Here is a 27,026-nt window from a genome sequence, read left to right as displayed (position 1 = left end):
ACATTGGCCTATACTATTTAGCTTTATTATCGTTCGAACAGGCAATGCAACGTAATGAAAACGCAGAGAGAAAACTGACATAACATACATTAGCATTTTGAAGGGTGCTCTTCCAAAAATAACCCATGACCATTTTTGAACTAATCCACCGGAAGCAATGACGAAATCCTCATGAACTGTAACATTATGATATGTGTTAACTAAGCAATTTTAACGAGCCTATTTCACGAAGATTGAATTTTGCTGAATTTTTTAATCAATATTTTTATTTCAGAGAAGCACACAGTAAAATGTTGATTTTACGTTTAAAAACTGTCAGCTGCAGTTGCCAGAATTTTTCCGTTGAAAAAACAGTTTACAGGATGGCATTTTGGTGATTGCATATTTTAAAGTCACTATAGCTATATGATTACATTAGCTTACCTAATATTATTACTCTTATTTGAGAAAATATGTTCAATGGAAAAACCAAACATTGACTTTAAGTCCATCGAAACTGTCCTCAAAATAAAACAGGAACATAAAACACAAATGCTATAAGCAACTAAATAACCAAATTAGATTTTTAGTGGAGGGAATTGCCCCTTTTCACATGCATAAGGCGATTCATAATTTTCATTTTTGAAAATTAAACATTTGTTTTTGCATAAAAGTATAAAAAGTACAAAAGATTTTAAAGTTGAATGGCATATAGCTTAGGAAACTATAACATAATTAGACTTTCTTAACAAATTTAGAACTGAAAAAAAATTACCTATGGTTGTTATCACAGTGATGGCAAAATAAAAAGACCCGGCGAACCTCCACTGGACTCCGGCTTTGTGAGGCTTCAGAAGCAACACGACCTTTTCAATCTGATCAAAGTCAAGCCTGGTGAGATTATATTTATACATAAGTAGAAATTTTCGATAGTCGAGCTTGCCCTTCTGGGTTTTCTCTTGCTTTGACTCGAGAGCATCGAAGACTCCCGCTCCAATGAGTAAATAGGACAAAGTGCAGATAATTAAGGCGAGTGTCCGCAGGTTTTGCCTCTTCATCTTCTCATAGTCGCTCCAACATATCCCTCAGTTTTCAAAGCTCCGGTCCGGGCATGGGAACTTTCCTGATTCATGGCTTGTCATAACTTCCTTGTACCCCTTGGCAGCAATAACCCAACTGAGGGTCTCCTGAAAAAGTGGCCACAGGGGACCGCTATTAAAAGAAGTCGTGTTTAGTGGGAGCTGTTCTTTCAGCACCACCCCCAGGGACTGATACACACACTCCTTATAAGGTCATTTGTTCCCTCCAGTTACAGTATGAAGGAAGGTTTGCGCGTTATCGATCATATTACATTGTAATTCTTAAAGGGGCTATATGTAAGAATTTAGACAGCGTCCTTTTTACATGTTATATGTACTTACCATAATAATGACAGTAAATTATGCATAATTACATGCAACTAACCCTCAACCAAATCCTAATCCTACCCTAACCCTATAGTAAGTACATGTAGTTGCTTAATATTAGCCTACTTAGTAGTTAAATATGTAATTACACTGTAAAAATGACACCTTAAAATAAAGTGTAACCAGAATTTTAATGTAATCGATTTTTGTATTTCTAGTGTGTGAACAGCTTGTAATGAGACTTAAAAAAAAAAAAAACGAGACCTTCCCCGACTTGCTAGTTTATGAAACCCTGTAGACTGATATTTCTGAGAAGGACTCGGGACGGTTTTGCCGGGAAAATCCAAAGGATGTGGCGTTAACTCGCGCTCCCGAGAGCCTCTCTTCCGCTCTATGACACATGAATGCTAGGCTACACAATGTTCAGGAGGATAATGTCAAAAGAGTCATTCTGTACTGTAATGTTAAGGTGTCATGCAAAGAAAAGGGATTAATTCAAACTATAGTCTCAAATAGTCAGATCTATAGTAGCCTACTGTATATAGTCTCAAACATACTTTATCTTCAAGCTATCATAGCAGAGTCTTTTTTTTTATTTATTTACAGAGATTTTTATAATAATTACCTCATCTTTGTTTGGACATGATGCCAGTGAATTGCAGAACGTGCTCATAGTTATGATCAGATGCTTTCTTAACTTAATGCCGCTGTAATTTTTGTGTCTAGATGTTCGCTAACAATAGGCTTTATCGCTGCAAATGTATTTCTAACTTATTGTTATTTGTAAACAAAGTACTTTGCTGTGAGTATCGGGGCATTGAATCAAGTTCAGTCTGTATATTATGTGACCAAGTGTGAGCACGAGCAAGTTACTTGCTGCAGTTCATATAACAGCCACTGGTGTCGCTAATAACAAGGGTTTTTAAATTCTACACGTAGCCCCTTACTGAATGTGTCACTTTTAGGAGCTTTTTGGATTACGAATGTGATTTCATGATGTACAATATAGAAAATGTAATGTAAAGTGTCGCCTCTTCCTTTTCATGAAAAAATAAAATAAAAAGTGTTTCTTTAAAAAAAAAAATTAAAAAGCTTTAAACCTGGGAATCTTATTACATTAGTAATTATATCCAATAATAAAAAAGAAATATTCATAAACCGATGTGTTTGCTTTTTCAAGGAAAAAAAAAAACCCCGAAATAAACTGTTCCTACTTTCAGTGAAAATCATTGTCTAATGGAAGATTTTTATAGGAGGTTTTCAAGGAACCAAACCAGTGTAGCTAATGATCGCTGAAACGTTTTCCTATGGAACACAGTAATCCAGACCCCTTGCATGTTCGATGACCCTTTACATATTTCAACAAATGGTTTCCAGGCTTCATAAATTGTTGTCTAGCAACATAATTAACGCTCTAGTCCTTGAGTAAATATCAGTGGTCCTTTGTGGGTTCAAGCAGGCGCACCCTTTGCATAACAATTTGCCTTTAACAGCCTCTCTGCGCATCAGTGCAAATAAAACTGTAGTTCTTTTACCGGTCACAGCATAAGGACATCTGGTTAAACAGACAATGCAAACCTTTCTGCTATTCTGAACAATTCCGCTATCAAGACATTGTGCAAGAAAAAGACTAGAATTTGTCAAAAAAAAAATCTTAGATTGCATTTTTTTTTCTTCAAAAACATTTTGCCACAGACCTTCGCCAAAACATGTTTAAACCATGCATTTTTCGTCCCACAGTAACTAGACAGAGGAAGTCATTAAAATCAATTTCATATTTTTATTTCAAAATATTACATAGAAAATCTAATTTACTATGCAGCATTTAATTAATCAAAATCTGTTAAAACATTGACTTGTTTGTTATGGCCACTATTTGATCTCATCCATGTTTTAGATAATTATCAACAATCCTCACATTATATTTACGCTTTTTTTTTGTTTTGTTTATTTGTTCTTTTCAAACATAAAAACTCCATTTTGTGAGGAAGTGATGTTTCATGACACATAAAGATCTTAAGTTAGCCACATTAAAAAGGTTCCCATAAAAGATGACATGATTTCTCAAGACAAAGCCTTAGGCACAATCAGCATAAATAGGATCTCAAGAGTGTTCTCAAGGCAAACTTTAAAACATACACATCACTTTAGTGCCTTGAATGAGTATGTTGTCCATATTTGTCAAAAAAGTTACTGTACTAGTGTGTACAGTAGTGTGTAGTGTGTAAATAACCCAGTCATTTTAAATGGCAAATACAAAATGAGACCATTTATGATTAGATAAATTCACCCTTGAACAGCAACACATGAGCAGAGCGCTGCTGGTGCTCGAGGTTTACTGGAGAATTGATCGGCCATTACAAGGCTTCAAACTCATCTATTCTCTGCTTGGTGTTGCCCATGCGGATCTGACGAAGCGTCTTGTACTTGTCCCTCCCGGCTTTTACGTTTTCATTGTGCAGAATGTCGTTCTGGGTCTTCATAGAGTTATCGCGGGCATCGGCCAGCTCAGAGCTCAGGGCCTAAAAACAATTTAAGATACAGTTAATCACAGTGTAAATACCAAAAGAAAACAATTGAAATAGAATATTCGGATTCATAGCAGTGGCGTAACTGAACGAATGGTACGTACTGAACTGAAATCGGTGATTTGAGATCAGTGCAACTGAACGAAACATGTTGTTCGCGAATGAACCGAATAAACGTGCCATGTAGTTCATATAAAACTGTATGAATGAAGCATGTCTTTTATGAACAGCCTAAAATAATATAAAATAATAAGGCTTGTAATTGTAAACAAATTGTAAATCAATGTACTGTAGTGTTTTTAGCATAACCTTTTGAATCAATAATACTCAAAAAACACCTAGTAGTGTAATGATGTAAACTACAGATTCAACTGATTTGAATCACTGAATGAATCAAATTCCCCACTACAAGTCAGTGTTATGCAAGTATATGGTATGTAGTATGTGAACAAACTGAAAAAAAAGGATGATAAGAATTTCATGTTTCATTCATGAACAAAGAATTTCCTGAACGAATTATCAAAATCCCAACTACAAGTAAGTGTTATGTTTGTATATGAATTTAAATAAACTGAAAAAACAATGTACTGCAACAATGTAACCTTCAGATATATACTTAACAAACCAGTGGATGAATCTGAATCTGTTTTTAGGTGTTCAAAAAATTCAATAAATCACTGAGATCAATCAAAATCACAACTACAAGTAAGTGTTATATGTAGATATGTATTTGAACAAACTGAAGAAAAAAGGATAATAAGGCTTGTTTCATTTGTAAACGACTGTTTTTGAACAAATCTCCTGAACAAATGATAAAATTACTCCTAATGCTCACTCACTCACTCACTCACTCACTCACTCACTCACTCACTCACTCACTCAATAAATAAATAAATCAATCAATAAATAAATCACTGGTCACCACCTACTGGTGTAACAATGTAACATCCAGATATAGATACTGAACAGGCCAGTGAATGAATCTGGATCTGTTTTTAGGTGTTCAAAAGATTCACTAAATCACTTAGATCAATCAAAATCACAACTACAAGTAAGTTGTATGTGTGTTTGAGAAACAAACTGAAAAAAGTATAATAAGGCATGTTTCATTTGTGAACAACTTTGTGTTTTTGAACAAATCTCCTGGACGAATGACAAAAAGTCTAGAACCTCCAGAAACAGTTACTAAACAAATCAATGAGGAATCAGGATCTGTTTTAAGGTGTTTTTCAGAATCAGAATTTGATGAAAGATTGGGATGAATCCCCATTATCGCTTCTAATGCATACATAATTATGTCTGAGTAAAGGTGATACGCATGTTACCATGAGCTGTTTCTGCACACGTTCGTTCTTCTCTGCCTCTGTGATGCGCTCCTCCTCATTGCGGTGGTCCTCTATGCCCTCCACAGGCAACTCAGCACTGTAGGTGCTGTTGTTCTCCTCGTGATCATCATGATCGTTCTCCAAGGGCTCCTCCATCATGGCCCGGGCAGCCATAGGGGCAGCCATGGGGGCAGCAGCCACAGGGGACGACATAACATGCTGCAACTCCTCACGGGTCTTTTCCAGATCACCCTGAACCTCTTTAGCCTGAGAAAAGTGGAGAGGTCAGTTTTAAGGAGAAGAATTTAACAATATTTCAAGATATACCGTTCAAAACTCACCCTGTTCTGCCATTCATTGGCTTCCTCTTCCTTGACTCTCCTGGCTTCCTCCAGCAAGACAATCTTAGCAGTGAACTCAGCCAGCTCTGCTGCCTTTTAAGGGAAACCGAAAGGTAAATCTTTCTTTATTTCACTATAGATAAACAAATAAGTCTGCCCCATAACACAAACTGTCACAGAATATGCTAGTGTCACTGTCTAAGGTGTGTTTTGTGTGTGTAAAACTGTCCCCAGCATACCAGCTGTTCCTGATTTTTCATCTGATCCTCAGCTTTCCTGGCCAGCTCTTCTTTAGCTATCAGTGCCTCCTGTCTCTCAGCCTCCAAACGCGCTGCCTCCTCCTCCACCCGCCGCCTCTCTTCCTCCAATATCCGTGCCCTCTCAAACTGCTCTCTCAGATCTGAACAATACACAAAATCATCCAGAAGGGGGCAGCAGTCACTCAATTATACAATATCATTTATTGCAAGTGTGTGCCAAGTAGGGTGGTCACAGGATTTTGTATAATATGCAATTTACACTGTCTGGCCAAAAAAAGTCGCAGGCTGTTTGGATTTAAATAGGGAAATGATTGGATCAGTATTGCAGTGATTATTATGTTTCTAGCATGTTATATGTTTGGCAACAGTTCTTCTAACCCTAATTGATGGAGTGTGTAGCTTTTCGTTTCTTAAACAATCATGTATGAAGACACATCATGGCCATATTCCAGGATGACAATGGCAAGGTTCATCAGGCTCAAATTGTGAAAGAATGGTTGTGAGGGAGCATGAAGAATCATTTTCACACAATTGGCTCCCCTGAGTCCAGACCTTAAATTCATTGAAAGTCTTTGGGATGTGCTGGAGGAGACTTTACAGAGTGCTGGACTCTTGCACTGTCAATACAAGATATTGACCAAAAAATGCTACACCTCTTGATGGAAATAAATGTTGAGATGTAATTTCCATCAAGAGATGCATAATTTTTGGTCAAGATCTTGTATTGACAAAGCAAGAGTCCAGCACTCTGTGAAGTCTACTGAAGATCAGACATCTAGTGAAATATTCTTACCTCTCTCAACCTTTTTGGTCTGCTCTTCAAACTGGAAAAGCTTCATCATCATCTCTTGCTTCTCTCTCTCCACCATCTCTTTTTCTTTCTCTATTGCCTCCCTTTTCTTCTTCTCATTCTCTAGCTGGGCTCTGGGGGGAAAAAACAGGTAGCAAACACACTTAGGGCCACATTTACTAACAGCTTGCTCCAGCACAAACCCTCTTTTGCCCTCTTTAAAAAACACAGTTAGTATTTACTAAAGACACGCATTGAAAATTTAGCACTGAAAAGGCGTGGACAGGGTTATTTTTGTGGCTGACCTTATTGCATGTGCATTTGAAGGAGTTTCCCTTTCAGACGCAACATTTATGGGTGGAGAAAATTTAAATGAATCATGCAAGGTGATTTACTAAGGTTTGCGCTCTTCAATTTACTGGTATTTGCACCATTATTTACAGCTTAAAAAAGCATATCTTAAACCAGCCGTCTTGTGTTGCTCATTATGGAAATGATCTGGCTGTGTCTGTGTTCTTTAATTTGTGCGTTGTCAATAGATCACGTGCAGAACTTTCCACTCCCATCTGCGCTTTTATGGGACTGCCCTGTTTAGTAAATCTGGCCCAAAATATACTCCCCAATGCAAAAAGAAAAACCTTTGAGAAAAATTCACAAAGAAAATAAATAAATAAATATTTTATTAAATGGACTTTTCTTGTGGCCAACATTAGTGATGCTCTGGCCTGAGCTTCCTGGTGTCTTGCTGTGATCACAGGGCAGCGGTTCACTGCTATATGATGACGCACTCTGGGCACTGAACACTGTGTCCTCACCTCTCCATCTGTCTCTGGTGTTTCTCCTCTCTGGCTTGTGCCTTCATCTGCTGCACTTCAATGGTATCAGGTTTCCTGCGTTGCATGTAAAGTTCATGGTTTCCCATGCACAGGTGCAGGATGCGCTTGTTAATACGTAAACGAGATGCATAGAACACAAAGTCCTGCAAAAACAAGAGAGAAAGAACAGAATGTGACACATTTAATGTCATATGCATAAATAATTGGGCAAATACTTTATAACCGGCCTTCTTGAATGATTAAAAAATATATAAAAAATGCCATTCTGTACATATGACTTGAATATAGACCTGCTTCTTTTATGAAGAGTATGTTTTTAATTTCTTCTGAATTACAATTCATTTAGATATATTTTGGATGCATAACATGGAAAATATCAGGGAAGGGGGTTCAAATGTCCTGATATCGTAATACAGAAAAAAAAAAAAATCTTTTCTTTTAATTTTGATCAAGGAAATTACGTTATTAATTAGATGGTTACACCACATGACATTTATCATTAAGTCATAACATTTAAGCTTTGAAAATGGTATTAAAGTTTTAAAACCATATGAAACAAACATGAATCCAAAGAGCTCATTTCTAAAAACTTGTCATATGTATTTTAAATTATTTTTAAAAGATTTTTCCTTTCTTCACCTTCGATACTCTAATTTCAGGGGGGAAAAGACTAAATAACTTATGCAAAGACTTACGGGAGCCTTTTTGTCAATGGGTTTGATTATGAACTTCTTGTCGCTGAATGAGATGTTCCTTATTTCACTCCAAGGAAATCCAATCTTTGGAGTCAGCCTAAGTAATGAAGAACAGACAAAATGTATTTAATGTATTGAATAATGTTAATTAACAACATGTACTTGTGTAGGATCAGGGTTTGGTTTAGGGTTAGTTGCAAGTAATTATGCATAATTTACTGTTTTTACTATTGTAAGCACATGTAACCTAACAAAGGTTAGTAATTGTAAAGTCTTTTTATATGTTTGTCAACAAACATTACAAAAGTCTCAAACTGTGTGGTACATTAGTCCTTGAGTGCATTGACCCCTCAATAATAAGCAGCAGGCGTTGATGTTGACCAGTTTGGCTTGTTGTGGGCTTGAACGGTCACTCTGCAGGTCATTAACCACACAGTCATGGCACACTGACCCCAATATCCCCAACTAACATTTCTAAATAATCAGATCTTGCTCACAAAGCTTACCTGTCTTCTTTTTCATAAATGTTAAGTCCCAAAGCATCCACGCCTAACCACAGGTCTGTTCCTTTCTTGTTCTTGATATCAAAATAGTTGACACCATACATCTCCAAATCCTGTGAGATCTTTAGATACTCCTGCATGGCATCTTCCCTAGTGATACAGAATTCAAAGAAATGATAAACTTGTGGAGCGATATGTAGGCGAGCTGAATGGGAACATATAGGTAAAACTCACTTGAGGATTCCTCTGTGCTCCTCATGCCAAATCTGGATCCTCTCCTCCCATTGCTCTTTAGACAGTTTGTGCTGGTCAAACACTCTGTAAACACAGAATATCAAAATCACATGCGTGTTCTGAGTATTATTGTTACTAAACTATTTGTGTTTAATTCTCCATCATCATGCACTTACTACAGCCACAGATCCTGACAACTGTAAACAAGTTAATATTAAAATTATGAAATTCTGGTGATTTTACAAATATTTACACACTATGGTAAATTCAAGGGGGTACTTTTTTTTTTTTTTTGGATAAACTTTAAATAATTAAGTTGGTAACTAACATTTAAATTCTTCCCAACATTTTATGCTTTTTTTAACAAGGTTAACTTTAAGTCAGGTGGACCGAGTCAGTGAACGTGATTTCACCAAGTACAACATGTTTCTGGATTAACATCTTTGTTTATCCTGGAATAACATTTCAATAACCAATCAGATTTGAGGGACAAGTTTACTCTCATGTGTGGCCGTATCAATCACACAATGAAGGAGATTAGACAGAAAAACCTTTAATTTCAATTAAACTAGGAAAGATCGCAGAATAACAAATTTAACACAACCACACAAATCGAAACAAGAACCGACAAGGGACGAAACATAACAGGGAGCATAAATACAAGGAGAACATAATGACAGACAGGTGATAATATGTAACCATAAGACCAAATGAGGGCATAATCATAAACGAAGGAAACCGAAACTTAAAGGGGCTTTCGCAATGGGTAGTTCTATGAACTATCCACTAGAGTGGTTCCCTGAGAACGAATGGTTCCTTTAGGAACATTTTCCTGGTTGCATTTGCACCGCCAGTAGAAACTCTGAAGTGACGTAAGCTGCGCTTGTTGTTGTGACTTTTATTTTGACGGCGCGGCGGACCTTTATTTTGACGACGCTGAGAACGCCAGAGCACACAGGTCTCGCATTCTCCATGTTCATTAGTTTACGATCTGTCTAACACATTATTAGATGGAACTGTTATACATAGAAAGTAGACAGTATATGAAAAGGTATTAGCGTATGCTGTGTGGTTGATGTCCAGTGTTGCTAGCTGAGCAGAAATACATAATCATGTTTAGCTAGGTCCCCTCAAAGTTGCGTTGGACTTTCTCTTTAGCGTAAAGGCTAAGAGGCCCATCTATCACTGTTTTCCATGTTTCTAGAGTTAGTTTGTGGAGTAAATATAAAGGCTATAATCTGTGTGTTTAAACAGTTTTTTTAAATGGCGGGTGCTGGTGTTTGGCGTGCGTTCGGCCAATCAGCGTACACTAACGTCACGGGTAGTTCCTATAGTGCTGGTTTAGACCCTACTCTGAAATAGGAGCTAAATTAGTTCCTCCAAACGAGTTCCTAGAACTAAAATTGTTCCTAGTTCCTGAGGTGCGAACACGCCAAAATCCGGGTACTTCCACCAATAGTTCTAGGAACTATGAAAAAGTTCCCTAAACAGAGCAGGGAAACAGGAACTATCGGAAACAAAACAGAACATCAAAATAAGAGTTCATAACCTTGACATTTACAGTTTCTGTCAAGTTTAGGCTTACAACCAGGGTTAGGTGCTTCTACATCAGTGTTATTCACCTATCATTCCCTCTGATTTTAGGGATAACTGGGTAGGGTTAGGTTTAGGTGCAGGGATAGGGTTAGGACAAAATTTTCAGACAGGAATGTTGTCCCAGGATCAACAAAATATCCAGTAACATGTCTTACATGGCAAAATCACATTGACCGTGCTTAATGTACATCTTATTTAAGTCATTTCAACTCGCTGAATCATTAGAATACACTGGATTCATGTTTTTGAGCAGTTTCCCCCCTCACCTCTGAGGCAGAAGCCTCTCAGATGACAGATATCCAGATTTTTGGGATTCTAGTGAGTAGTCTCCAAACTTGGCCTGTACAGAATATGAGGCCAATAGCACTGCTGTCTCTGGGGGGCAGTAGATCTCATCGCTCAAGATGCCTTCCTTCACTTGCAGGAAGAATAGCTTTTTTGTGATGTCCTGAATCAGTTCCTCAGACACGTCCTCAGGGTAGTGCTTGGCCCGAAACTTAAACTGCAAAGGGTTCTCTTGCTTTACCTCTTGAGAGGACACCTATGAAATCAGAATGAAGAATGATTGTTAGTTTGCGGAGCCTCTAAAGGAACATGGTGACGGGAATGAGATGGGAGGAAAAATGTTAAAAAATGTATGCTTTCAAAACTTTTGCATTCCCCCAAGAAACTTTGCGTTGGATGGAAATAATATGAGGTGGTAGTTAAGAAGTATATTTCAAAATATTTATGTTTGCTTGCAAATCCTTTGCATCCCCTCTACACACAGAGTGATTGTTAACATTCAAAGTAAATGACTATATATCAATGTTCAGTTCTAGATGCCATGAGACAATGCAGATATTTCAGTGACTCAGCTATTGATTTAATTGATTATTTTTCTTATTTTCCCCATTGTTGAGCAATAATCAAAGTTCTACATCACCAGCATGACTCGTGACTTCTCTAACAGGAATCCTGTAGAGGTCAATGTTTATTTGACTAGCAATCTACACCTATGGTTTTGTCTACTGGGCTGCTAGAACACAACATTTGTGATAATTATTACTATATGATGATATGTATATTAGGTGATTGTATGTGCAATAAATATGGCAACTCTACAAAATATGGGTTAACTGGAATGAACATCTCAAGAGTGAAAAATTGAACTGTTGTTCTAAAACCTGAACTTTAGTAACTTAATCAAATGTGTCATGTTGCAAGTATACAGTCCTGTCAAAAGCAAAGGCAATCACATGTCAGAAAGTCAGCCTTCGTAGTAGTAAATGTAAGAGTAGTAAAAGAGTAGTAAAATAACAATTATATCCCCACCCATATAGCTAACACATTCTCAGTGTTTTTTAGCACATTCCTATGCTGTTGTTAGGATGTTTGCTAGTGTTTTTTGGGTAGTTTCTGTTGTGGTCACAAAAGTGAACCAAGCCAAGAGAGCCCACCCCCAAATCTCTATGATATTTTAATCTGTAGATTTGGATTGGGTGCCTGTAAGTCTATGGGATTCTTGTGCCTTTCCGTGAGTCTACTCTGCTCTGATTGGTCAAACGGCCCAGGCTGTTATGATTGGTCTACCGCTTACAGTTGCGTGTCGGAAATGAAACACCCATTACCACATCTGAATTTCAGCTCTAGTTCTTCCTCAGCACTTGATAAACAGTGACACGAACAGTAACGATTCCATTGTTTTTTTCCTGTATTCAGGCACAAGTCCTCATCCTTTTGAAATGCATGCAAAGTAGATTCGCAGCTCTGAAAACAGCGTCTTCTCGACATGTCGACAACCACAGTGTTTGAGAACGGGGCAAAGTAGACACTGTTCGCGAGCAGCCAATGAAGACCATAGGCTGGCATTATGCAGATTTGTTACATTGTTGCAATTCAGAATCGATTATTTACTTTAGGAGACAATAACTTTACTTTGAACTTTCAAACTTTGCAGACCTTTTACATTCACAAACAGCAACATTACACTAAAAGGTAATATTCAAAAAAGCATAATAGGGGCACTTCAACATGTTATTAATTTATTATTATTAACATTAATCCAAGCATTGTGACTACTAAGCATTTAATGTCTAACAACATGGTGCAAATACGGTTTCAAATACAATACATTTTGTGTATAAAATCAAAGATACCTTTTTGTCCAGTTTCAGCCATGTCAGAAAGCCTTTGTTGTCCGTGTACTGCAGACCAAAGTACCAAACCTCACGCAAACCCACCGTCTTAACCACCTGAATACATGAACACAGAGGATAAAATTCAACCAGTTACATGTGACTAACACAATGACAAATGTAAACAAATTGTGATATCGATTCATATGACGTAAATTTAAAACATAATACCTAATCACCAAGATAAACAAGCATGACCTTATGTTGGATGTCAAACAATGGGAGAGTCTCTGTTCTGAGAAGATTAGAATAGGAACTCTACAATGAGAGTTCATGCTATGAACAGGGAGGGAAACTACCAACCAACCAGTCTTATCAGTTAGGTGTGTACAAATAGGCAGAGACGGTGTCCACCACCTATATTCCATATACAGTCCTGTCATATCATACCTCACCAATCACCATATACCAAGGTAGTCCCGCATTACTAATCTCAACGGTATCTAAAAAATGATTTACACCCATTGACTATAGTCATAAGCATGAATTCATAAGGTGTGTCTCTAAGGTAACAAAAATGCTTTTGCAATTTGCTACAAAGCTTTGTTACAAAAATAGTTTTTTTTTTTAAGTGTACAAGTCATTACAAGTTTATGAGTCATTGTGATAAAACAATAGTAGTGCATTTGCCTAGTAGGAAATAGTAGGAAAGTATTACTTATGCAAGTGCATATAAATATCATCTTGGTAGGAGATTTTCATAGTTTGGTGAGGTGCTCTAATTTAAAAAAAAAAATTCCCATAAGTTTTTAAATAAGCTTGAGTTATTTTCCCAGCATGCAATGTGAAACTACAAAAATGTTTCATCATCTGTATATAAAGTGGATGCAATTTACTCTTTAGCTTAAAAACACATTTAAGTAGTAATTCCTCACATGCCTCCTCAAGCTTTAAAAAAATATCAAGAAGATTTCAGGAGCCGCTGCTTTACCTGCTCAAAGAGCTGCTTGCCTGTTGTAACTGACTGGATTGCAAATTCCAGCTCGGCATCCATAGTGGTGACACGGACGTTGATCTGCACAGAACCAACAGAAGTGAGTGTTTTTTTCATTGTCATTCTATCAAGAACTGGAATAAATTAAAGCAGGGTATTGTTGGTATGTTGGTATTTGTAGAAAATATGAAATGTACCATTACAACAACAGAACAAAAGATTTGTTTTAATTTATTACACCTTATTTACATAACACCATTGTCATATCAGATATTTAAAATCACATCAGTCAGAATATCAACCATCAGAAGCATGTTAACTATAATCATGGAATATTATGCCAGCTAAATTACATGTCATTCTACAAAGCCACAGGCAATAAAGCCTTATGACAGATATGCATTATGTAATATCTTCAAGAGAACTGACATCTTAGATGGTTTCAACAGATCCAATGAACATTAGGTCTGACATTACTAATCTGGGATACTATAATATACACTGCCCAGTTTGATCTTTAAAAACATTATGTATCGCTTAATGGAAATAACATCACAACATTTATTTCCATCAAGAGGTGTATTCATTTTTGGTCAAGATCTTGTATTGACAGTGCAAGAGTCCAGGACTCTGTAAAGTCTCCTCCAGCACATCCAAATTTAAATCCAAAAACAGCTCATTTTTTAAAAAAAATTATAATTTAATTTGTTGGGCCATGCAGTGTATTTTACAGTTTATGAGATTTAGTTTTTTAGACATTAAAACAAAACACCTTGCAAACATACTTGTAATCTACTTAAACTGATCAAGAAAACTCTATACAACAGTAACAAGACATACAACTAAAAATCTGTTTCTAGAAGAGATTCCATGACTTCCATGGTGACAATCTCTTGTCCAAGGTCATGTTTCAGTCCAGCACACTTTACACAAGCTTTCATAACGACCCGGTGAACCTTGACAGAGCCTTACAAGTACTGTCAAAGTTACACAACCTTTATGCGAACTACTCTAGAGCTGTAAAGATAAACCCTTCAAACTTGTCCAACAAATGTTAGCAAAGTTATTTTCAGACCCATCAACATTTCAGTTCAACGCTTGCTTCCTGTTATTAGTTCCTATTTGCAAAGCATTAATAAAAGATCTTCATATATCCAGAATTAGTGCACATTTAGTGGCTCTAATCACGAGAATAGTTCAAGCAATAATACTCACACTGCAATAACCATTACACCCTGGTGTTAGTATTAAGCCACATCAGCAAGTAAATGATCTGCATGTTTTGGCCACCGACGGTAGAACTATTGGTTAATTGCTGACAATACAAAGTTGCAACAATTTTTACCACTTTAAACTCTATATGTTGTGCAAAACCATTAATTGTACAGTAGAAAGTATAACTCATTTTAATGAAAATAATCAATTGTTTCACTATATAAAACTGGTTAATTGTAATTCATAGTAACCATGCCACAAAGATTTGGGGTTAGTAAGATATTTTTATGTTTTTGAAATAAGTCTCTTATGCTCATCAAGGCTGCATTTATTTGATAAAAAAATACAGTAAAAACAGAAATATTATGAAATAGTATTACAATTTAAAATAACTGTTTTCTATTTTTAAATATTTTTAAATGTAATTTATTCCTGTGATGCAAATCTGAATTTTCTTCAGTGTCACAAGATCCTTCAGAAATCACTCTATGCTGATTTGTTGCTCAAGAAACATTTCTTATTATCAATGTTGAAAACAGCTGTGCTGCTTAATATTTTGCTGCTTAATATTTATTTTTGAATAAAAATAGAAAGATTGATAGAAAGTTCAGTGTTTATTTAAAATAGAAATATTTTGCAACATTATAAATGTCTTTACTATCACTTTTGATCAATTTAATGCATCCTTGCTGAATAAAAGCATTCATGAAAAAAGGAATTTAATTCTACATTACTATAAAATTCATGGCAAAAAGAGATTTCTTCTCTTTCACAGTAAAACATTTTTATTATTAAAGTAATAATATAATTTACCTAATAATTTATGGTAAAAAACAATAAATCTGTGATTGTGTCTAAATTGTCAATGTTTTGATATAATTCGAATTTGATGTAGTTTTTGTGCCAATCTGTTTCTGTTGTGATATGAAGGCCTGGCTCGCAGTCTCCGCTCTAATTCTTCCCAAAGGTGTTCGATCGGGTTGAGGTCAGGACTCTGTGCAGGTCAGTCAAGTTCCTCCACACCAAACTCGCTCATCCATGTCTTTATGGACCTAGCTTTGTGCACTGGTGCGCAGTCATGTTAGAACAGGAAGGGCCAATCCCCAAATTGTTCCCACAAAGTTGGGAGCATGAAATTGTCCAAAATGTCTTGGTATGCTGAAGAATTAAAAGTTCCTTTCTCTGGAACTAGGGGCCAAGCCCAACCCCTGAAAAACAACCCCACACCATAATCCCCCCTCCACCAAACTTTACACATGGCACAATGCAGTCAGGCAAGTACCGTTCTCCTGGCAACTGCCAAACCCAGACTCGTCCATCGGATTGCCAGACAGAGAAGCGTGATTCGTCACTCCAGAGAACACGTCTACACTGCTCTAGAGTCCTTTACACCACTGCATCCAACGCTTTGCATTGCTCTTGGTGATGTAAGGCTTTGATGCAGCTGCTCGGCCATGGAAACCCATTGAACCCAAGCTCTCTACGCACTGTTCTTGAGCTAATCTGAAGGCCACACAAAGTTTGGAGGTCTGTAGCTATTGACTAAGTTGGCGACTTCTGCCCACTGTGTGCCTCAGCAAGCACTGACCCGCTCTGTGATTTTACGTGGCCTACCACTTCGTGGCCGAGTTGCTGTTGTTCCCAATTGCTTCCACATTGTTATAATACCACTAACAGTTGACCGTGTAATATTTAGTAGTGAGGAAATTTCACGAATGGACTTATTGCTCAGGTGGCAACCGATCACAGTACCACACTTGAGTTCACTGATCTCCTGAGAGCGACCTATTCTTTTACAAATGTTTGTAGAAGCGTCTGCATGCCTAGGTGCCATAACATAAAGTAACATAAAAGTTTGTGTATATATACATATATATATAATATATGTGTGTGTGTAAATATATTTTTTTTTTATTTATATATATATGTGTGTGTGCATGTCTGTATATATAAATCTGGCACATTTACACCAGTGCTCATGTCAATTATGCACTGTCCCTTTTCAAATAAAATAAAATAAAATAAACTAGCATAACTCTCAGTTTTAGTTAGGAAATCATGTACAATGATGTGAATAAAATTACAATAAAATAGTAGCACAAGGTGTTCAGTCTTCTGAGTATCACTATCAGTGTAACATAATGCAAATTAACCTTATCAGCAAGCCCTTAGATAAGGCACAATAGGCTGGCAGTGGCAGCTGTGTCAAAAGAGCTTAAATCACTGCTGTAACTAATATGGTATCTTTATATATTATAACTATACTACACACATAATACATTAGCACATATGCTTTCAGTAATCAAAAATCTTTTCATAAGTGGCAAACAAGCTGCTTATTATTGGCAGCTTCAGCCTCTCCGTATCCAAAGCAAATAAAAATTAATAATCTCAACGCCAGCATGGCAGGTATAATCTATAATCTTCAAAGCTTGTCCTCTCGGTTGGATTTGTCCTAGTAATGGAACAGACTGCATGAGTGCTGTTTAATCCAGCGGTCACCATCTCCATGAGCAACCATCAGAGCTAAACACGTTATCTAGCCGGAAGAAAGACGTCATAACACCTGCGTGTCTCATTTGCCTTGGAGGGTAAAGAGTACCTCACAAGACAGTGCTAACCCACTTCTCCTCAAATCACACACAAGTGTTTGTGCTCCACGTAGCCTTTACTGAAGGTCTTATCTCAGATTAAAAAAACGTATTTGGATAATTCATGGAAAATGGAAATAGACATTAACTTTCAGGTTCTAATGTATATGATGCTGGTCACCATTTCTTTTAAGCTGTTTAACCAGCTTTACATCTAGTTTGTTTAAATGGTCTTGCAGTGTCCCAAATTAATTTTTTCAAAGTACAAAGAATTGACAAAGTACAGTCTCTCAATTCAGTTTATGAAAACTGCATGCACAATAATTGCAGCTGGGGTTTAAAGTATGTCTGTGATAATCCTGGAAGGACTTTGTACGTTTCAAGCAGCGAGGGGACAATTTCAATTGAATTATCTTTTATAACAATTGTAATCTTTGATAATAGACTGTTCTTTATTGGCATCAATGGTTCATGAAGAACCTTAACATTAATGGAACTATGGAACTATAAAATATTCTTCACACTAAAAAAAAAAAGGTTCTCCTGGGGTATTATTGCGAAACCCCCCTTTTAGAACCTCTAGTTCTAAGATATAATGGCAGATTTGTTCTTTTAACCAAATAATGATTCATTTAATTCAATTATAATGTGATACTCAACAATGGGGACAAACTTGGGAATGCTGTATCTCCATATTTCTCTCAGAGAATTGTTGATTAGAAATAATAGCTTTTCCAGTTAAAATATACATTTCAACATTACCACAACTTGAAACATGTCCATGCGGTGTGCAGAAAGATTCCACTCTTATACCACTAAAAGAGCCCAAATACTTACAAATAAATAAATATTAAAACCTTGATGAATAAGCTGGTTTATCAGTAACCTCTCAGCAATAATTAGAGTGACATCATATCCTGGTATTCAAATACTAAAGTCAAAAGTATGTTCACAGCAGCACATCTAGCTAATCTTTTACTTTTGCGGCATTCTGCGCCCATGAACACAGCATGAACTCATCCTCATTGTCTAAGTTTAGTTAATGAGTAAAGACTCATCTTACTCAAGCATGTTAACCATCAAATTCATAGTTAGTATCCTCCTAAAGTTTGAGGTGATAACTACACCTTTTGGAGATTAAATATAAAGATGATAATGTCATTTCAGGTATAACCACTAATCATAAGCATTAATAATTTAACTCAAGATTGACAAAAAATAATGAGGCAATATAGTATTAAATAGCTTCTTTAACTTGAAAAAAATCTGTCTTTCAACATTATGGATTCAGAACAGATTACAAAAATATTGAATAAAATATCAAATAATCTTAAACTATTACACTTTTTGTAATGTAATGAGTCTTTTTGACAGAGGCCTATTGTAAGTCACCGTAGATAAATACAAACCCCACTAAATAAGACAGAATTCAACATATTTATCAAGAATAAACATAAATTAGGATAGACATAGACATACTAGGCTACTTAATGCACAAAAATCCTTGTGTAATAGGCAGTTTAACTTATATAATTGATCCCATTTATTGCACTGATATCTATTTTTGTTTTTAGGGGTGAATTCAGGTTGAGTGGGACACTTTTTGCCATTGAGATGATTGAGAAAAAAGTGTCCAAACCTAAATTCACCCCTATGTAAACATAAACTTTATGTTTAATAAAAAAGAAAATAAATACTTACAGGCTTAGGCATCGTCAGTCTTGTATGGGGACCAACTGAAGAAAGAAACCAGAGGCGCGCGCTGGATCTTTAACAGTCTCTGTGCTCGCGACCGATCTGAACAGTGAACGCTAGAGACTCATTCCTGAGTCATTTTCGATAGATGGTGTCAAAGCCTCGCCCCAGCGATTGCTAGTACGATAAGTTAGTTAGACCACTCGAGTTAAAGAGGTGCAACGGGTCTCTGCTTACCGCGCAGCTGCGGGTCCTGTAGGTTCGACCTTTGATCAGGCTCGCGCCCAGACGGCGACGCACGCAATGCGACAGAACAAGAGCACGTACAGTATGCACCAATGCAGCCTTGCTGATTTCAACGAAAGGTTCTTGTCTCGTCGCTAACAATGATAAACGTTTTTTAACAGCTCACTGTTACATTACAGCATTAGTCCATAATATACTGTACACTGGGCGGAGAGATCATGGGTGCGGTTGAATCTACTGCAAAGGTGGATATCTGGATATCTCTAGGCTAGTCTATTAGTAGCCTAGAGGTAGGCTAATGTGTAGTAGCCTCACACAACGTAGGCTATTTGAACACTTAAGACGTTGAAAAGTGTTTGAATGTCACAAAATATCAAAAATGTATGTTTTAAGTTATGTTTTAAATATCTGAGAAAATGTCTTCACTTAAAAATAAAGGTTCTTTATTGGTATCAGTGGTTCCATGAGGAACCTTTAAAATCCATGAAACCTTTCCATTACAAATTTTTTTTCATTATAGTGAAAAAAGGTTCTTTAGATTATGATTATGTTCTTTACACTAAGAAAACAATAGTTCTTTTAAGAACTGTTCACTGCGGTTAATTCTTTTGGGGACCGAAAATGGTTCTTCTAAGGCAGGTGTTCTCAACTCTGGCCCTCAAGATCCACTTTCCAACAGAGTTCAGCTCCAACACTAATCAAACACACATGAACAAGCTAATCAAGGGGTGCGTCTCAATCAGCTCCCTAGTTCAAGTAGTCAGGGCACTGATCAGGGAGTCGGACATTTTAAGGGCTGTCTCAATTGTACAACAATGTACCTTGAAAACCAGGGAGCATTGATGCTGTTCACTTAACAGAAATTCTGAAGTGTGAAACATCTTGCAAACCAACTCAATACACATCAGGACACATGATAGATGTTTTTTCAAATGCAAACCATTATTAAATTATGTTTCAGGATAATCATACACCGCTAGACAGGTAGGCCTAATGAACATAATCTAGCCGACAATTATAATTTATTTACAGCTGAAATGCTGCATGTATATGTAACAAGCTATAATGTACTTTAAATAAGATTAAAAAAAATAATGTCGGAAAGATATCAGTTCTGCTGTTGTTCATAAACACCAGTAGTGAGGTTGTACAACGAAGACGTTGTCATGTCACCGGAAATAGAGTTATCAGTGTGTAGTGAGCAGGGTCCTTCTTTATCTTTACTGTCCTTACCAGTGCCTGAATTCATGCACACGATATACTGATTCACGACCAAGGGAAGCTAGCGAGCTGATTGAGACGCACCCAAGGTCTTTAGGAGTACTAGACATTTTGAGTTTGATCAAGGTTGGAGATAAACTATGCAGGAAAGGGCAAGGGTTGAGAACCCCTGCAAAAAACCCCTTTTGGAACAATTTTTTTAAGAAGGTAGGGTTATTTGTTTGCCACTCAGTTTGACATTTTGCTATCTAATCTATTGGTTTTAAATGTGTGTCATGACCCATTGGTGAGTTACAAACAGGCATCTCGAACCACATTAACACGCGCACTGCATGCAGAGGAGCAGAACTGCTAGAGGGTTAAAATGACTGCTTTAAAAGATTGTTTCATCATATTTCATTTAAATTCAATCTTTTTAATGGCTATCAAGATCATACCTCTAGATAGGTAATAGCCTGAGTTTGCAAAAGTTTGCTGATCAATGACATTTATACAATGTTAAAATATTAATGGTCCAAATATTTTTGGGGGGACAATTGTAGTTTAGTAATTTTGCCATTTTTATTATAATTTTTTTTAAACATATGTCTATGTAGTTTTTATTATGTTTTAGTTTTTAGTTGTAATTTCATTTAGTTTCAGTTATTTAAGTACTTTAACTTAAACTAGATGAAAACAAGAAATGTTGCCTTGGCACCTAGCTGAAATAAAATAAGTTTTAGTTTTTAATATTTTATTTTAGTTACTGTTGTTTAGTTTTAGCTTTAGTTAACGATAATTTACAGACCAAGCTGATTTGATTCATTGTTTGAAACAAAAACAATAACAATTCAATTATTTAAATTCATTTTTCATAAATGGAAACATGACTAGTTTTATTTCATGTCTTTATTTCATGAGAAGACATACAAATGGTTTGCATTGCTTTTAAGCATATACATTAGTTCTGCAAACATTGCACACAAACTTATGAACCCGTGTAGTGAAAATTACTCAAAGTGCCTTTCAGTTACTTTTTTTACAACATTTTTGGGGACCTGGAAAATCAAAATACTGTGGATATAAAAACATTGTCACAAAAGACCAGACTAAAGTGAAGAATAAAATTCAACAAGTTGAGTGCAAATCAATGCCTGAATTGTACTTTATTGTACTTCTGAATTGTGCCTCATTATGAGGTCATAAGCAAAAGATATTATGACACCACCAAAAAGTAGCAACAATAGAAAAAATTGAAAAAAAGAACTGAACAGTTCGTCAGACATATGTCTCTCTAAGGTGTTCTGGATTGCACCACTCTGGTAGTGATGTTTCATGCACAGATTCAGATGTGGTCCTCTGTCTCAACTCTGAGGAGGATCCACTCATACTATCACAACATGTGTCTTCATTGTCTCTATTGTGAATATCAAAATGTTCATTCCCAGACGGTGAATCCAATGTTTCTTCGCTTGAGGAACTGGAGCAGCTGGATGTTTTCTTCGACAGACATCTGGCATCCTGAACAGTCAGCGATTTACGGCACGAGAGAGCTACATGGGAATTGTGCACAACCGCTTGCTGATAACTCGGAGGATCGCTTGGTATCCTGCTGTCCACCTGATGGAAAATCTCCTCGCTAGACAAGCGTCTCGGCTCCGGTTGAGGATTCAGCACCTCAGGTAGGGTCTGGCTGTGGCGTAGAGCTCTGTCGATGGCCCGTTTGGTGGACCCACTTCGCCCGAAGACAGTCCTGCTTCTTATGTGTGCACTCTTCATTGATTGCGAGCGTCTTTTTGGGGTCTCTGAGCGATTCGGTGCAGGTGTCGACTGGCGGGTGGGAAACGAATGTTTGCGTTGGAGGGTCTTTCTCTGATTGCATGAAGGCATGATAGGAGAGCTATTATGGATTGAGCTCTCTGAGGCGCTGGAGAAACAACTCTCAAGTGAACTTGAAGAACAATACGAGGAGCCTTTAGAGGTTTTCCTGGCCCCAGTTTTAGGTGCCAAACAACAGCTTTCCCCCAAGCTGTTACCTGCTCTAAACACAATACAATCATCGGAGATCTGTTTTGTTAATTGTTTGTCATGAAAGTCCATTTCTGTCTGGCTCCTAGATAGGACAAGGTGCCGAACATCCTTGTTCAAGACGATTGCTGGTTCAGAGCGTCTGCGAGTCAACAACTTTGTAGTCCAAGGTTCCTCTGTGCTGGAATGTTTCTGGGCATTCTCTTCAACGCCGGATTTGATAGAGTCCATGTCAGAAAAACTTCCCTTGTAGCCGTCTGCATCAGGGTCATTACTGTCATACGCAGAGTCATGATGTTGTGAAGAATAAGAGTCTGAAGGAGAAATCAAGGATAGATACTTATTAACTGTCAGAACATTAAGTATTATTAGATCATAACAAGTATTTTGTCTACATTGGCTTTTCTAACTATGTAAAGGTTGCCTACACACTGGAGACAGATAATTGGTAAGATGTTTTGAGGGTGTGGAGATAAAATTCAAATTGGAATTGGACGGCCAATTAGATTTCTGAAGGTACAACTGGACCGCCTCTCTTAAATTCTCATTGGTCAAAGGATGAACAACTATTGATTGCATAATGACTGGCAAAATCGCAAAGAACACTTTACGAACCCATAGATAAGAACAATTTAAAATGAGATCTCTTTAGCTAAAGTCTCCTGCATCCTTTCTTCAAGGGTTTCAGTCTTAGCAATGTTTCACACTATTCTCATATTTCCCAAGATATCATTCAAGATCAAATTCTCCTAAATAATATTCAGAGAAACAGTTGATACTTCATGCCCATTGATATAAAATCTACTGCACAGGCATTCAAAAAGACAAAATGTTAAAGAAGCTACCTTGGTTATCGCTGAGTTCCTCTTCATCAGAGTCTCCAAAGAGCATCAGCGCATCCTCACCAAATATTTGATCGCAGTTTTTAATGAGAAACTCTGTCAGATGTGTCACCTGCAAATACAAAGAGTGACATGAGGATTAAACAAAGGCCACTTCGACGGCAAAAAAGTCATCACATGAATTATGAAATCCCATTGAAATTAGGTAAAAATAAGTTTGGATATGAAACTAGGTTGATCACTTCTTCCTCTGGTGAGTTTCAGTATTACTCAGTCTGCTATTTTCTGGCTCCTGGCCACATTGTGTGAGAACTTAGTAAGGTTAAGACTTTCAGAAATCACTGTACACTCACCTCTTCCATCTTTTTCACTTCGTTGTCTGTTTGGAGCAAGTTGGGGGAAACACATGTAGCTAGATTCAAGGGAACCATCTTGTTTGATTCTGAGTTCTCACTTATGAGGTAAAGCAGAACAATCAAGTGCTTCAAGAGCTGAATATTTGGCTCAGGAAGTGTGTTGATCACCCTAAAGACAAAATAAAGAAAACCTGGTCACAAATACAGTTCATTTACACTAAACACTTTTTATTCAACCCGACTGTGTCATTAGATAACTTACATTTTGATTTCAGCACACCTCTGAACTTCATCTTCCTTTTCCATTGCAGTCATCCAGGATGTGGCCTTCTCCACCATTAGCAATCTGCCAGGCAGTTGTCTAAGAAAATCCTGCAAATCGGAATACACAAAACCCAGGGAATTAATGACCAAATATGCATCTTTTAGACTTCAATACTGTCAATCACTCAAATCAAATCATGTTGCCCAAGGTCATCCCATACCTTGATAAGATCAGCAAGCAAAAAGACGGACTGCTCTTTCAGATCCACTTCTATCCCGTTGTTGAGCTGCGCCTTGATCTCTCTCAATGCTCTGGCGTTCCCTGCCTTCCTGAACACCCCCTCGGTGTACAGACCCTTTCTCAGTAGCAATGTAAGGATATCCTGCAAAGCAAATTGAGGTAAATTGAGACATTTGAAAGACTAAAACCACATACATAAAATACTACATTTGTTTTCAGTTTTGCAGTGAAGTTCTATTGATCATTCAGACAATTTCTCACCATGATTGGTTTGGGAGGACACCCATCTTTTTGACAGATTTCCGACAAGGCTCGCCCAAACAGTTTGTTTTCGGGATGTACACTTGCATCATGGGATTCCATGTTCCTATGCTGTACTCTTCGAAACATGCTCCTCCAACGCCTTTGATTGACGTTTAAGTTTCCTGATGAATATCAATAAAGAAAATGTAAAAATCCACTATTCCACTAGCATACAGTCAGATATTCTGACTTACAGTAAACTGCATTAACTCTGGTTTTGAAAGGTTGTTGTTGTTTTTACGTTTCGACATCAAAAAGTCCAAGACAACAAAGAGCAATGACATTTAAAAGAACAGAAGTGAGACTGTAAGCTTACCAGTGTGGGAGATCCTGGGAAGATTTGCATTAGTCTGCTGACTAAGGGAGATTCCTGTATTCAGTGGAACCTAATAGAAATAGAAAGCAATACATCAGATGAAGCAATGAACAATGGTGCAACAAGAGCTTAAAAAAGCAAGCATTGTAAACTATATTGAGATGTAAAAGGTCAGGACTTTGTAATAACCCATTTTAGGCTTAATTCTCAATGCTCAGCCTTTAAAGAATCCATAATTGCACTAATCTATCAATCAGAAGGTGATAAGAAGTGCTGTATGCGTAAGATCTTGGGATCAATATACTTACAGCTGTGGCTGGTATGATGAATTGGTCCATGCTGTTCTGAGTCAACGATTTAGGCTGAAACAGAAAGAACAAAAGATGTGTTTATCCTTTCATTGAGATTTGTGGAAACAGGTCAATTCAAATACGTACTACTAATCAGTTTCCATGATGACATTAAGGGACAATAGGTGTGTGAAACTATGTGCGAAGGTGATAACTTACCACGCCGTGACCACTCAGCACCTTCATAGGTTTGCTGGGTTGTGATCACCAATAGATCAGTCCTCCTGGTCAGATTACCTGATCAGTGAAATGGGTTTGATTAGTGATTATAGAACTTGCAGTTTCATTTTATTACAGCAACTTAATACAGAGCATATCATAGAATCAAACTTTGCAAATCAACACCCAAAGTCCATGATCCAAATAATGCATTTAATAAATAAATTAATATTAAATAGACTCAGTTTTAGTCGTCTACACATACAAAAAATGATTAGCAAAACATCAAGTGGTCAAATTACAGTAATTACAGTAGGATGAATGCATAATTATGTTTAATTTAATTAGCTAACAGCTCCAAAACCAGGGTAATAACACACTACAGTAAAAACAGTATTTGTAAATAAATATGTTACTCACCAATTAAAAAAATTCAAGCAGAGGTCAAATGTTGTGGGTGGCTGGAGAAAGCAACAAGCTACATTGACTCCGGAGCAGAACAGACTCTACCAAGAGACTCAGACAGACTGAAGTGAAACAGCCCACTGCACCACACAAAATACAAGTGGGCGGGCAAAGGGGAAATTCTGATGTGCAATGGAGACAGGAAGCAGCATCACGGGCTCCCACCATCAACACCTCTTTCGCTACAAAAGGCAAGTTGTTGTGACCGAGGGTGGAAAGTGTGACATACGTCACTCATGTGATCACGAATGTAAAATTGGAGAATATGGCAATAAGAGGAAGTACATATCAAATTACATGGTCAGAAGGTTTTAGAACATGCATACCATGTTACACTATCATTTGCATTAGAATAAAACAAACATGGGGATAAAGTCCAATTGGAGTTTAATATCTTAAGACATCAGTTATTATTATGTAACATATCTACTCTCATTGTAAACTATATCTGTCTATTACATTAAATCTTATAAAGATAAAATGCATGGCAGTTGCTTGGCATTTAGTAATTTTGTATTATTTCTTGAAATTAATTTCAGTTTCTGAAGGTTTTCTGGTAAATAGGATACTAATTAAGCCTGGCTAGTGTTTACAGTAAAGGCACTTTTACAATGATTCATTATTGTAGTGTAAATGCTAATGATACCCCCGGGAATTTTTTAAAAGAAACAAAAAACATCATTTTGAGACTCCGAATCTGACAGTGTTTTGCTAACTGACTCACTGTCGTTCATGAAACCAGCCAGCCCCCATGTTTTTAAAGTAAGATGTATAATGGGTAAATTCATCATGAAAATAAAAGAGCTACATTTGACCAAATGCCTTTTTGCATATACCCTCCTACTGCTTACAGTCTCCATGGAAATCAGGTCATTGCCTTCTCATCAGGAGCCTTTTGATGTTTTGGAAAGTTAAACATGCAGGGGAGTTTAAAACTGTACAAGTGAGTCTTAAAATCTCAAGTTTGAACAGTTATTTCTTTCTTTACTGAGGAGAACTGGGCAGCAGATTTCAGTTTGATTTTAAGGCCTTACAGTCTTGGTTATTTTTTTAAAAAACGAAAATTTCCACTTTTATTTACCAGGGTAAAATATGCCCCAACAGAAGGGAATGTGCCATTAAATAATAGTTTTTTTCCAGTGAAAATCAAA

The 27,026-nt window shown here is 36.9% G+C and overlaps 3 protein-coding genes across 4 annotated transcripts in view; all 3 read right to left on the bottom strand.

Annotated features, from left to right (window-relative positions):
- kcnk3b (potassium channel, subfamily K, member 3b) overlaps positions 1 to 3,034 on the bottom strand; it is a 6,862-nt gene extending 3,828 nt beyond the window's left edge. For both annotated transcript variants that reach the window (XR_014199179.1, XM_082143323.1), the window contains exon 1: positions 755 to 3,034. Coding sequence is in view for 1 of the 2 variants with exons in the window: in XM_082143323.1 (XP_081999449.1) it covers positions 755 to 1,037 (283 nt within the window). In the remaining variant the exon portion in view is untranslated. The remainder of the gene's footprint in view (positions 1 to 754) is intronic.
- Positions 3,035 to 3,145: 111 nt separating this feature from the next.
- Positions 3,146 to 19,555, bottom strand: ezra (ezrin a). The gene is made up of 13 exons (XM_082143275.1): positions 19,112 to 19,555; positions 13,602 to 13,685; positions 12,632 to 12,727; positions 10,760 to 11,034; positions 8,898 to 8,981; positions 8,667 to 8,813; positions 8,161 to 8,257; positions 7,445 to 7,608; positions 6,633 to 6,763; positions 5,819 to 5,979; positions 5,580 to 5,672; positions 5,239 to 5,505; positions 3,146 to 3,907 (listed from the first exon to the last, which is right to left on the bottom strand). Exons 1-13 carry the CDS (start codon positions 19,121 to 19,123, stop codon positions 3,743 to 3,745), a joined length of 1,776 nt encoding a protein of 591 aa, XP_081999401.1. The 5' UTR covers positions 19,124 to 19,555; the 3' UTR covers positions 3,146 to 3,742.
- A 1,887-nt stretch (positions 19,556 to 21,442) lies between these two features.
- On the bottom strand, positions 21,443 to 26,950 carry tagapa (T cell activation RhoGTPase activating protein a). Its single transcript, XM_082143251.1, has 10 exons — positions 25,831 to 26,950; positions 25,411 to 25,488; positions 25,210 to 25,263; positions 24,902 to 24,971; positions 24,544 to 24,707; positions 24,263 to 24,424; positions 24,040 to 24,149; positions 23,775 to 23,946; positions 23,425 to 23,533; positions 21,443 to 22,893 (listed from the first exon to the last, which is right to left on the bottom strand). Exons 2-10 carry the CDS (start codon positions 25,435 to 25,437, stop codon positions 21,830 to 21,832), a joined length of 1,932 nt encoding a protein of 643 aa, XP_081999377.1. The 5' UTR covers positions 25,438 to 25,488; positions 25,831 to 26,950; the 3' UTR covers positions 21,443 to 21,829.
- Between the last annotated feature and the right edge of the window lie 76 nt (positions 26,951 to 27,026).

The sequence above is a fragment of the Leuciscus leuciscus genome (genome assembly GCF_965113295.1).
Source record: "Leuciscus leuciscus genome assembly, chromosome: 17".
NCBI classification, from domain to species: Eukaryota; Metazoa; Chordata; class Actinopteri; order Cypriniformes; family Leuciscidae; genus Leuciscus; species Leuciscus leuciscus.
This window is presented reverse-complemented; position numbering and strand designations above follow the sequence as displayed.